Here is a 13744-nt window from a genome sequence, read left to right as displayed (position 1 = left end):
CTTGTTTTGAGGATACTTTATATTTTATCACAAACAGGGAGAAGATTTTCAGATGGTCATTTTCAAAATTGGAAATTGAATAAATAAAAATCAGGTTTGACTACTTTCAATTTCCTTATTATTATTATTATTTTTTTAAAAAGGTAAATAGAAATTTCTTGAGAAAGTCAAAGCTCAGGTCCTACAGACCTAATAGACGGTGAAGTGTCTTCAAACCATCTCAGTATGTAGCTATTGTATAGTATGTTGCTATCAAATCACCATTTGTGACAACAGCCACACACTGAGATTGTACTGCGATCAATATACTGACTCTAATTAATCACTAAATAGTCTTTGGTAATTAATTCAGTTACTGAAAAAGAGCTAGTCAGGTCCCAGTCAGTCATGTAATGCAGCTTTAGTCACGACAACTTTCTCTCTGTCTTTTTCAGGGTGGACCCTATTCCGTATGACACTCCCAAGCCAGCGGGACACACCAGGTTTGTGTGTGTTTCAGACACACACTCGCGTACAGATGGCATCCAGATGCCCTATGGTGATGTGCTGTTGCACATGGGTGACTTCACTGAGCTGGGCCTGCCCTCTGAAGTTAAGAAGTTCAACGACTGGCTAGGTACTGAACTACTTAACCCACATGCTCAATACAGCTGTTCTAGATTCATGCATTGTTTTTCTCTCACACACAAACACACACACGCACAAATGCAAAGTCTCTAAAGAGCAGGGGGCAGGGCCTGAAGCATGTTTAACTGTTAACCAGACAACACAATGAACCCCTCCGCCTCCCCTCTGTTTAGCCCCAACTGCTGTGCTAAAGTGTCCAGTTTAACCCCTTTGACCTAACACCCTGGATCAGTTAACCTTTCACCTCTCCCTCTGGCCCCATGCTGTAGGTAAATCTTTAGCTTTCATATGTGTATGTGTGTTCCAAGTTGTGTGGTTTCAGAACCGTTAGCCAGTGCTTGGTTTGTGGACCCATGAAACCATTTTTCGCCCCATGTTATAGACATGTTTCACTCAGTAGAAGCACACACGCTCCATGCCTGTGCCTCTCACACTCTAAATCAGTAGGTACCACTAACTAGACTGGGCTATAGTACTTCAGGATTTTGAATTATTTTTTTCTTTAGTTTTAACTGTTTGCATTTGTTCACACACCCCCTGGTCTCCCTGGTTCAAGACCAGGAGGAGACTCAAGCTGAGCAGCTGAAAGAATCTTTAAACTTTGATTGCAGTCTCTGAGCATGTAGAGTGAAGACTGCTGAAGGAAATTGTTTGACAAATTGGAGTCCCTCACAAGCTCTTATGTTCTGAACTGTCGCACAGACTCACAGAGACGATTCACGATGTTGTCAAGCCCTACATAATATTTCTGGCCGGAGGGGTTTAATAAACATGGCCTGCAAAAACAGTTCATCAGCAAAAAAAAAAAAAACAACTCACTTTGTGTTCAATCAGCGCATATTGTTGATTTCAGTAGTTTGATCTGTGTGCTGAAAAGTGGACGGAAAATGGAAAATGTTGAACATGTGGCATTGGTGGTGGTGTTATTTAACTGTAACGAAAACAACGTTTAATTTTAGAGAATAAACATTGATATTTTTTTTTAAGTTGATTTATGAACCTGTCACGACTTATTTTCATATTTTCAGAGTGGAAACCTTTAGCTTGTAAACCTTTTGAAGTAGTACTCCTCGAAATCTGTGTTTTGAGTATCAAACACTTTGCCCCCCTGTAGAGTTGAAAGGTGGTTGTCAAAGTTGTGCCTCTCCAAAGATGACAGGGGCTGCAGTCAGTCTGCTTTCACTGCATTTACAGTGGATTCTAGCACTGACCCAATTTTCACAGCCAAATAAAAATCTAGTTTACAGAAACTTCTCAACCCTTTCCTGCAGCATGATCCACTTCTCCAACACTCTGTATCCATTTTTAATTCATTTTTAATAGAATTTGGCTGAAAATGCATTTTCATTTCACTCCTAATACGCAGTCTTGTTGAGTTCACAGCCTACTGCTTTTATACTCCATGTAACACATGACTGCAGATACATTGCAAATATTTTTATCATATATATATATATATATATATATATATATATATATATATATAAAATATTGCTAAACATGATGAAGAGTAGAGGAGAGAGGACTTTCTACACTGAGACGCATCTTAACCAGTTCAAACTAAAATGTGAAAGGCTGAATGTGAGTGTTGAAAGTTCAAAACCTGCTGCAAACGTTAAAAGTTGGTCAGAGCTGATAGAACACATTTAAACCTTTTAAAGTCTGCATTTTCAGCTTTATGAATTCTGAATGTGATTGGTTGTCAGTCACAGTAGTACGCCCACTTTGCCAGCTTGACTCTTTAAAGTACTCTCAGGTGCTTTGCCCTTAATTACCCTGAAACAAACACACACACACACACACACACACACACACACACACACACACACACACACACATCATACATGCACTCATACCAAAAAAAAGAACAGACACTCATGCTGGCTTTTACACGTCCCTTTTCTTCCCCCCTTAAACAGCACCTGGCCCCACCAGGAGGTTGTCCATCAACGCAGACAGTCAGTGCGTGTGTGTCTGCGTGTGCAGACGTGGTTGTGCGCTTTGTTCATCCAGAGTGAAAACAGAGATATTGGCCATAATGGGGAATCGATGCAGAGCAAAGTGGAAAATGACTTTGTGTAGTTGGGAGCACCCTGCCTGCTAATGCCTCATAGAAGACTGTGTGTCTGCAGACTATAGACCTGGTCCTCCAACTCAAATGACTGACGTAGAGTGGAAGAGGTAGAAAATGGCAATGGGGTAGTCTAGCTGCTTGTTGGAAAAAAACCTTTAAATAAATGAATTTAGTTTTCGGCATCGTTACACTTTTACATAATTAAATTTAAAATTATTTGATTGTGCTGTATTTTTTTTTCTTTTTTTTAATCATATTTATCATTTGCTCTTCAGATGACACACAGGTCTCTGCAGCCTCCACAATGAGAGAAATGTAGTTTATTTATCTTGTGGCTCTTTCATTTCTGCTGTTAGCTTTACATGCAAGATGGCTTCAAATGAATTTGAAGCAAGTACTTGTCAAAGGTTTGATATTGGCTTAAAGGTCACTTTTGGACCTTGTTGATGTAGGAGAGTTTCAGAGAGTGAAAGTGAGACCAGGAGACTAGACCGTCTTTTACATTTGTCAGGCACAGCAGTTCAGTAATTGTTTTCAGTGTTTCTCAGGGTGAAAGATCCAGATCAAAATGTATAGGTCAGTGGTTGCGTAACGCAGTTTAATTATTGGGCAGAAGCGGCATCCTGCAGGTGGGCATCTTAATGGTACAAAACATTATTGAAGCTGAAACTGGGGAAAAACAGAGGTCTCATCAGATAAATCTGAACAGATTTTCTGGGACGGAGGAGGAATTTGTTGTAGGTGTGCAGCTTTTTTTTTTTTTTTGAAAAGTCTGTGCTGCCTCATCTATCTGCTCCTCTCACACTACAGAGGAGACAGCAGTTTGTCCGGGCCATCGACTGCTGTTTGGCCTCTTGGAGATCATTGGAGATCGATGCTGAGAAGCGAGATCTCCCTGACCCGGACTGTCTGATGGCTGAGCATTGACTCTGATCTCCTACTTTAAGCTGCTCCCAAGCTGCTCTGTAGTGTGTGTGTGTGTGTGTGTGTGTGCGCGCGCGCATTTTTGTGGGTAAAGAATAAATCATTTGGCCCAACTTCAAAACGTACAATCACCTCAATTACCTAATCAAGCTGCAAAAAAACAAACAAAAAACCCCAAACATCTCCAGTTTTTTTCAGTTGTGTTTTTTTCCTGCTAAACAGCATTTGAGGTCATCATCTTAGAGATGTAAAATATCCACCTCCAGCACACACATAGCATCATTAGCATTCATTAATGTTGTTTTCCCTCCAACGATCACAGGATAAATGCTTTCATTTGTTTGTTTTTTTGTGTTTGGTTTCTTTGCTCTGTTTTGTTCTCTACCAATGGTGGAGATTCAAAGAGAACCCAGTGAAAATCAATAAGGAATCGAATTGATAAGTCATATTGCTAATGCAATTTAAATCACTAAATTCTTCTTCATTCCCATCCCTACTTTTGCACCTCTTTATTTTATTTTATATATATATTTTTTTAATTTGTAGGAATTTCAAAGACACTTCTTTCACCTTGTCATTATAGGATATTGTGTGTAGGATTTTGTGGTGAAAACTGAATTTAATCCATTTTGGAATAAGGTTGTAACATGACGCTGTGTGGAACGAGTGAACAACAGTGAATTCTTTCCATATAGACTGTATCTACGAGTAGGTCAGCGAGGCTATAGTTAGGACAAGCTCCACTGCAATCAGACACTGGGGTTCAATGATGTCAGTCCATTGTTTGTTTTCTAGTAATTAACAGTTGCCGGGAAGCTTTTGATGCTGGATTGTCATCATCTCTATTCACTATTTTCTCTTCTCCCTGTCTTACCTCACTGACTACACACTGCTCTACCCTCCAGCTCACACACACACACACACACACACACACACACACACACACACACACACACACACACACACACACACGGTGACAGTTGAAGAGACAAACTATGAAAGGGACTAGCATGATCAAAAATGACTAAATTCATCTCAAAATATATGGAAGTAAGTAGGTAAATAATGTTAATGAAGTCGGTGGGTTTTATATATCTTTTTCCTTTGGCTTCTAGTAAGAAGGCAGAACACTGGAGTGTATTATTGCCGGTCATGTTTACTGACATAGGCCAACTCTGAGCTGAAACCCTGATATTTAAATATCTAGATACTGACTAATGAGTGAACGTTTGTTTTGTTAAATAGGGGTATATTTTTTGTTTCGGCTCTAATTAAAATAGATTTTTAAATACAATTGCATAGCTTGATTACTCTGCATGTCTTAAGGGATGAATTTATAGAAACAGACAAAAGGATGATTTATTAAACTCCTATTCAACCCTGGCAAAGTGTGTATTTTTAGTGTTGCACTGTGGAAAACACTTTCTAAATGAAATGTTTTTAATGTGCAGATGTCGTCTTAAATGTCTCGTCTGCCTCTTTGAGAGGTATGACAAAACATTTCAGTGCGTCGTTTTCTTCAGAGTTTTGTTTTGATCTTTGTACTCTCCTTCATACCTCTGGCTGTCGGTGAAGAATGAAAAATAAATCCAGGTGTATCACAGCATCAGGATGTTAGATGTATCACGGTAGCAATAAAAAGCAGTAGAAATTCCCAGTGGAGTAATGGAGACGGAGTTGTTTGATGGTAATTATGTTTTCCCCAGATTTTCCCTGCCTGGTGTCGGATGATTCGCTTTGGGTTGTGTGTGAGCGTGCAAATGGATGCGTGATCCAGTTAGAGTGCTGGGGGACTGAGAGACGGCGCTCTCATTTAAGTTTACACTGGAATTTATGATCCCGAGATGCAACGAGAGCTAATTTAGAGCAGCGGGAATGAAACCTATAGACCGGGGAGCCATGATTCTTTCATTTCCAGTATTAGAGAACACACACACTCTTTTCCAGACATTCACACACACACACACACACACACACACACACACACACACAGACACTTGAGCTGGATGTGGCAGACTTTTTGTTTGTCTTGAGCTGATGTCTTTTGATTGAATTTTTATTCTCTTGCATTCACTTTCTATTAGTTTTAGTTCCAGTTTTGGTCTTGGCCACTGCAGAAATTGAGCAATATGCTCAATTTTTTTTTTCTTCCACTTTCCGTTATGAATCCAAACCAATTTTAGTCAATAAATACTCTTTATTGGACTTTTTATTCAGCATTTTATTCAATTTATCCTCTTCGCTTGCATCACAGCATTCCTCTATAAATGGCAACACTTAAAACAAAGCACAGAAAAGCATTTTACACAAAACCGGGATCACCTGCCTTCCTGTCAAACTCCATTTTATAGATAGATATAGACATCTCACTTATAAAACTGTAATAGCACTGTAGTGTTACACACACTGAATTTCTACCATTTTTGTAATTGAGCATGTTTAGCAGATCTCCTAAAGTCAGCTTAAACCTGCTTGAATACAAACCTCTGTCTTCATCTGGACGACCAAGGGATGCTGGCTGCACAATCATCCGTTTAGTGTCATATTTGTGTGTGTTTCATCTCATATTTAGACTGTGTAACGTCTGCAATTACACAACTCCTTTTCTTTTGAAGTTCCATATATTAACGTTCACAGCTTGTGAAATTGTGTATGCATTATGAAACAAAAACCAGACGCATACCTTGTTGCAGAAGGCCACTACAGTACCAGGTATGAACAGTCACTCTTTGACAGAACTATATGGCATGACAGCCAGCAAGTGTGGCATCGTGTGTTAAGAAATGCACTTAAGTAATCAGGATGAATTCATTAGCATAGCAACAAGTCAGTATTCATTTTATCCAAACCTTCCCACTAAAGTAGATCCAATACCTGACAGAATGTGCTTGGAAATGATTGAAAATTAATCTGGAAGGATGTTAATAATTGATTTATAATTTGTGTAATTTGTTAAGCAGAAATGCCAAACATGCATTAGCTTAGACTCGCACGTCTGCTTTTTTTATTTGATACTGAGCATAAAATGTTTGGATTTTGGAGGTTGGTGTAACTAAACAATGAAACTTGTTGAAAGACTTTTTGGCTAAAGAAACATTGTCTAACATTTTGTAGACCAAACAGTTTTTAGATAATTCAAGAAAACCCCAGGAGGTTAATCCGTTATTTTAAAACAAAAATCATTAGCTGTGGTCAGATTGTCTGTTTTAACAGTTGTGTTTGGGGCCGGCAGAGTACTACCGCTCCCTCAGAGCTCATTCTTCTCATGGCTTTTTCTCAACTGACTATACAAAATGAGCCTGCATATTAGTCTATACATATTCCGCAGGGCATTCAAGAAGACAAAGGAAGGAGGACTGGAGCAAGAGCACCAGGAAGCCTAAAACACAGAATCCAGGAGGTGGGGGGGGGAGAAAAGAAATATAGAGAGTGAGTCGAAGGGTGATGAAGGCCAGGCCCTTTTTGTTGAGTGCTCAGTCGGCTGGAATAAAGTAGTAAGTCAGTTTCTTGATGGCGAAGGGGTACCAGGACAAATCACCTCGACAGAGGAGAGCGAAAAGGGCACAGCAGAAGTTGAAAGATGAGGGGATGAGAATTGTAATAGATGTTCTTCGCTATTTAGTTCAGGTTCATGCCTTTTCCAGCTGCCTGGCATCTACAGAGATAGACGGTGGTCTGTTGGGGTCAAACTGAGCCGTCAGCTGTGGTTGTAACCTCTTTGACTGTCTGAATTGAGGGTATTTTTCCCTCCAATTATCTGAGTTTCTTTCCAGCCCTGATCTGTACTCAGGGTTAGGTATACAGGGAGCGATTGAGGGAGTGTATTCTTTATATACAAACTATTGGGATAAACTGCTGTGTCTGTAGAGAGAGAGTAGGTGGAAAATACATACAGCTACTGTGTGATTTTATAAAATGCTGTTCAGCCTTAAACTGCTCGATATAGATAAATTAACAGCCTTTAAAAAACTGCCAAATCTGATTTGACTCAGAACACCTTATTCGATCTAGGGACTAGAGGGCAAACTCTAAGGCAGGGTACACAATTAACGTGCCAAGCCTTGGTATAGGCCATGTTTGTATAACTCCCATGAATTAAAAAAAAAAAATTGGGTCAAAAGAATAAAGGTTTAAACTTTTCTCAGTTTAAGTGAACTTTTTTAATGTTTCTTTCATTTCTCATTGATTTAATATTGCAGAGGGGCACTAGGAGAGCAGCAAAGCTAGTTTTAAAGAAAGTGATCCAGATCAGCATCAAAAGTTAATGAGTTCTCGCTTTGTTTGGCCTCCACCTCTCCTGCAAGTTTCTCGAAACTTGGTTTAGTGGGTTGTGTATAAACCTTGATGCTTCTCAGCCTCTGCTTTGGCAGAAGAATAATATTAAGGCTGAATCACGTATTGTGCTCATAACAGAAATCTGCAACTGAAGGACACAGGATATTAAAGCCTTTGACAAAGATCTGTACAGAAACGCACAACAAGTCAATTTCAAAGGATCAGATCAATTTAAATGTTAGCCATACACTGACCTTTAGGTCTCTTTAAGTTTTTACTTTTGACACTATAGTGCTGTCGACCAGTGATGTGAGAGGATGAGAGGTTCTCTTTAGGTTGCATCTACAGGAATAAAAAGACTAAGGTAATTATTAGAGTTTTAGCTTTAACGTGCAACTTGCTATAATAAGCAAAACTCTGAGAGATCTATCTCACTATTTCTTAATTTTTTGGTCAAAAATATACCACAAAGGTCCCATATCACTACACTCACCTTGCAAATAAGGTGTATATGCTCGTTTGTTTCAGGTAAGGTCGGAAGTGCTAAAAATGTCTGAGGAAGGCAGTCTTGCCTATCGATCCCCCGAAAACAATTCCAACCAGAGCTTAGTGTGTAGTGTGTGTGGATTTGGGACTTCGGCTCACCATCCTCTTCCTGGCTTCTCTTCTATCTTCTAGGTGGCCTACCGTATGAGTTTAAGGTAGTAATCGCGGGGAACCATGAGCTGACCTTCGATAAGGACTTTATGGCTGAGCTGGTCAAGCAGGATTACTACCGATTCCCCTCAGTGTCCAAGCTCAAACCAGAGGACTTTGACAATGTCCAGTCGCTGCTCACAAACTGTGTGTACCTGCAGGACTCAGACGTCACCATAAAGGGATTCCGGATATACGGGACACCATGGTAAGAGTGCCACCTGTTTACTTGCTTTTTGTTAATGACTAAAACTGCTCTCCTCACTGTCTGCCCAGCATAACCGCTGAGTCACGTTTCTGTCTCATCGTGTTGTGGATCCCTGAGGTGACAGTATGCCTTCTCCAAGTCTGTCAGTTTCTGGCTGTTTTCCAGCTACTCGCTGCAGTAACTCTTTAGTCTGCTGCACGCTCACAGCGAGGGGCCTCTCGTACATGCAGAGCGTTATTCCCAGAACGCACATTCCTTTATGAGCTCAGGACCTTCGCCTGCACCTCGTGCTTATGTTACACCTGTGTTTTGACACAGGGTTAAGTGATACGTGTGGTACCAGGACGCTGTGAATAGCCTCTCAGGTGTGGAAGTAATGCTGGAAGGGGAGCACGTTGGGTACGGAGATGGTGTGAGAGGCGTTCATTCAGCAGACGACTGCAGAGGGGAGTTCTTCTTACAGTGAGAAGTGTGTGCGCAAAGAATTGAGGATGACGAAAACTCTCCTGAGATTACTGCTGAATCTACTGTTGTCCTGTCCTGTATTTTTTATAAATATTCATATAGAGCATGGATTTTTGCACCATGGAAGTAGAAATCCGCGCCAGATAAGGATTTGATATGTGCGTGTTTTCTTTTAATACTTATATTTCATATTTTTAAAGAATGCTATCATCCATTCGCTAATTGATTTTAAGAATTTATAGTTCTCTGGAGGAGATCTTTTAGGAAGGTGAAACTTAAAACACACACACACCATACATAAAACCTGATTAAGCCGAATGGTAAAGCAAATACATTTAATATATGCTATATTAAATGTACATGTATATGAAAGCAGCGCCATAACGTACAACCTGCAGTAAATCTAACCATCGGTCATCTCTGCTTAAAACATCGCCACACTCATCCACCCATGAGTTATTTTTTCAGTGATTCACTCCATAGAAATGTCCATATGTGTCTGTATCTGTTAATCTGATAATTAACTAATTATTTTAGTCTTAAAGCATTATCAAATTAAATCTAATGAATCCCAGAAGCTGCAGTTTTGTCCTGGTGATCTTGGACAACTGCTCCTTGCCAGTATCCTGTGCCTTAAGGTCCTTTTTATTGAGGTATCTGATCCATTTGCCTTTGCTTGATAAGCCAAATAGAAAGAAACCTCTGTAGCTCAGTGTGAGCTGCTGTCATCTCCCAGTATCTGAACAGTCTTGCAGTCTGACCTTGGCTCGCCTGCACTGCAGCTGTGTGTCTTGCTGTGTGACAGTTTAGGCTGGAGCTTTCCCCGTCCTGCTGTGACTGTCTCTGCTCTCTTTGCACAGCAGACCTAAAATAACTATTGAGGTCACACGTTCATCCTTTAGCGGCTATAATTAGCAGGTTTGCAGCCTGGCTTCAGAAGTGGCAGAGGAGAGTGGCAGGGAAGAGGCGGGGGCAAAACGCAGCATTCCTCAGACATCACAGGAGCAGGAAGATGAGATTACACTCTTTTTTTCCCCCTCCGTCCTTCCTCTATTCCATTCCTCTGTTTGAAAGGGGAAGGATGCTACCCCTCCCCTTCTCCCTGGTGGGTGTTTAGTGTGAGGCCTGGTAAATGTCTGTTGTGACAGCTGGGGGTCTCGTGAGAGGCCGAGTGGACAGCTTGGCCTCCCCCCCCCCCCCCCCCCCCCCCCCCCCCCACCTACTCCTGCTCAGCTTCCTCAACTCCTTCACACCCATATGCCACCGTGGCCTGAGGTCTGGACTCCTTGTCCAGTGTGAGGTCTCACTTATCCCTGCAGTGACCCCTCACTTCATCAACAGCTCGCCATCTCGCCGCCTGGGTGGCCGAGCTCCTCCGAGCCTTCAGCGGTCTGCTGCTACAGGCCGGGACCCGACAGCATCACTCAGGAAATGTAGCGTGTAACAACCACCTGATAAATGCGGCTCGGGGTTCAGTCGTCCTCTAAGCTGCTGCTGCTGCTACTGCTTTAAAAGCAAGTTGCTTATGTTTACATGAGTGAAAACCTGACGTGAAATGAATATTCAAACCTGAGCATCCATCAAAGCAGTCAGAGCCACAATAAAGATCTTTGCTTAGAAAATGTTTTTTTTTTCTAAATGTCCTGTTCAGGTTGTTACAGAGTAAAAAGCTGAAGGTGCACAAGCAATTTGAAAGTACTCACTGTAAAGAAATTGACACTGTGCTTCTGGCTCTCTTCCGCAACCTTCCTTCACACCCAACCATTTTCAGCAGCTAGCTGCCCTCCCTAAACCTCCTCCTGCTTTAACGGGTTTCTTCCTGTTAAAAGGGAGTTTTTCCTTCCCACTGTTGCCAAGTGGGTTGTCTCGATTGTTGGTTTTTCTCTGTATTACTCTAATCTTTAATTTGCCATAAAAAAGGTCCTTTAGGCAACTGTTGTTGTAATTTGGCCCTATACAAATAAAACAGAATTGAATTGATTATTTATGAATGTTTATTGGTCACAATTTTCCAGATTTTAGATAATTACATGCCTGAGCAGTGAACATTTTCTGCCACTGCAGGTTGTCCTTGTATTGTCTGAACTAACCTCTCCAGTTTTGGGTGGTTTAACCAGAGAAATTGTTTTAATGAGCATCTGTTTTCATTCGTTTTCTTAAATGGCCTTAGAAAAATTACCGAAAGCCTGAAAATACAGTTTGTGGTGCTTACCTCCGTGTGTGTGTGTGTGTGTGTGTGTGTGTGTGTGTGTGTGTATAGCAACTTTTAGTCTCATGATAAATGCCACTGGCCTTTTTCAGAAAATCATGCCTTTTAGATATTGCAGTTTTCCCATATATGTTAATAAATAGGCATTTGTTCATATCCCCAGTGACCTATTTTAAAAACGCGTGAAATGTCGCAGCCTTAATGATAATAATAATAATAATAATTATTGCTGCAGCCTTGTCTAGTTAAAACATATGTATTGTTAACGACAGGTACAAAAAATGATCGAAAGGCAGTCTGGATGTTTCTTGTGATTTGAACTTCTGTTTTCAAAAGCTTGTTTGCTCCGAGAAGAAAAACCTGATTTTTAGTTTTTGAGTCCACTTACCTCTCTCTGCATGTAAGATGAAAGAGCTGATTGTTTTCACTTTGAAGGAGAAAACACTTTTCATGTGTTCTTCTCCACACACCACAATACAGATATTTAGATTATCTCCAGCACAGAGGGATACAGGACTTCAAATATTCTTCTCAAAGTAGCACTGTTGTGTTACACGAAATCCACTGAAGTAATTTTGCATTCACAAAACAGATCAGCTACTGAATCAGTTACTCAGGTTTATACTAGAGATGGCACGATACCACTGTTTTATGTCCGATACCGATATCATAAATTAGGATATCTGTCGATACCGATATGAATCCGATATAGTGTATTTTTTTAATCAATAAAACTGGGTGGGGGGTTATATATTTTGCTGCATTTTGTATAAGTTCATACTCAAGTTTAAAAAAAAAACAAAAAACAAAAAAACCACTAAAGCTATTCTGTTATACCTGTATGCAAAAAATACACTGCAAAAAAAATAGGGAACCACCCCCCACCCTCCACCTCGTTATGCTTGATTGACATAGTCAACTTTAATTAAATGCACGTGTAAAAAAAAAAAAAAAAAAAAAAAAAAGCACAAATCAATTATTTTTCTACAATAATTAAATAGATTCAACATCTTTCTTCAACAGAATTGCAGACTGCACAGATGGTATCTTCCCAAAGGAAAAAGTACTGTAGTACTCTAGGGTATATATTAATAGACTTAATAGTAGGGATGGGTGTTGATAAGATTTTTACGATTCCGATTCCATTTTCGATTCTGTTAAACGATTCGATTCTTTATCAATTCTCTTATCGATTAAAAAAGGAGAACACTAAGGTCGATTAGCTTAGAACTTTGTTTTTTATCTTCTCTTTGAACAAGATAGAAATTTAGGAGTAACATGGCCTTACAAACCCAACAGTGAGATCTTAAGAGATCCAGCCTATGGCTCTTCAATGGGGTGTCACAGGGTCCCCAGGAAAAAAAACTGTAAATGTAAAATAATAAAATAAATATTCTTCTGTAGCAATAACAAAGTATAACATAAATTATTCTGTAGCAATTACACCAGAATATCCAGTAATGTCCCTGCCTACAATTAAACACATTCCCTTACCGAAAATCGGGGGTATCTGCTGTGGCAAATGGGTGCAAGCCTTTTACCACAAACTTAGTCACTGCTCGGTGACATTCGTCTATCCTGGCCTGAAAGGAAACACTACCGGTAGACTGCAGCGAGAACTGCCAGTGAGCGCCAGCCAGACTCTGTCTCTCTCATCATGGTCACCTAAATGCACAGTAATGGCAGGTTTTGTAATAAGGCAGATCGCGCTAACATAATATGCACTGTTAGTTGATTATTTACCTGCCGCATTAACGGGAGAGGACGTGCAAACGTTACCGCTGCTGCTGGGTTGAGATTCACGAGTCCGGAGTGGAATTAAAAACACGACATTCATTTAAGGTCATCGCGTGTTTTGTGAGCAAATGCTTTTGCATATTCGTAGTGTTTCCTCCCTTAAATGAAATATCTACTTTTCAAGTATTGCAAGTTGACTTCTATACATTTTACATCAGATTAAAACTTTCGGTGTAAGATTCAGATAATTATTTATTAAAAGCTAGACATTTTAAATGAGAATAAGAAAGAAAAGTATGTCTTTGTACCCCATTTTCCTGTTAATGCCCTATCGGCCCCCCTGGCTAAACTTTGCTAGATCCGCCCCTGCACAGTTACCAGCCATCCGCTACGTAGAAAAGGATCCTGGTGTAGAAAGTAATATTAAATAAATTCTAACAGCTTGTCAAGCTTAAACATTCCGCTGTTGTTTAGCCGCTGGTTTCCTCTTTCTGGTGCAAAGTGGGCGATAAACAAACAAGAGAGACGG

At 40.2% G+C, this 13744-nt stretch overlaps 1 protein-coding gene across 2 annotated transcripts in view; it reads left to right on the top strand.

Moving 5' to 3' along the window:
* Positions 1 to 13744, top strand: part of mpped2a (metallophosphoesterase domain containing 2a) — a 73629-nt gene that overhangs the window by 21719 nt on the left and 38166 nt on the right. For both annotated transcript variants that reach the window (XM_006793757.3, XM_035909109.2), the window contains 2 exons: positions 435 to 616; positions 8579 to 8804. In XM_006793757.3, the coding sequence (XP_006793820.1) occupies positions 435 to 616; positions 8579 to 8804 (408 nt within the window). The remainder of the gene's footprint in view (positions 1 to 434; positions 617 to 8578; positions 8805 to 13744) is intronic.

This window comes from Neolamprologus brichardi, chromosome 1 (assembly GCF_056152115.1).
Source record: "Neolamprologus brichardi isolate AB-2024 chromosome 1, ASM5615211v1, whole genome shotgun sequence".
In the NCBI taxonomy this organism is placed as follows: domain Eukaryota; kingdom Metazoa; phylum Chordata; class Actinopteri; order Cichliformes; family Cichlidae; genus Neolamprologus; species Neolamprologus brichardi.
Note: the sequence above shows the minus strand (reverse complement) of the source record. Positions and strands in the feature narration are given on the sequence as shown.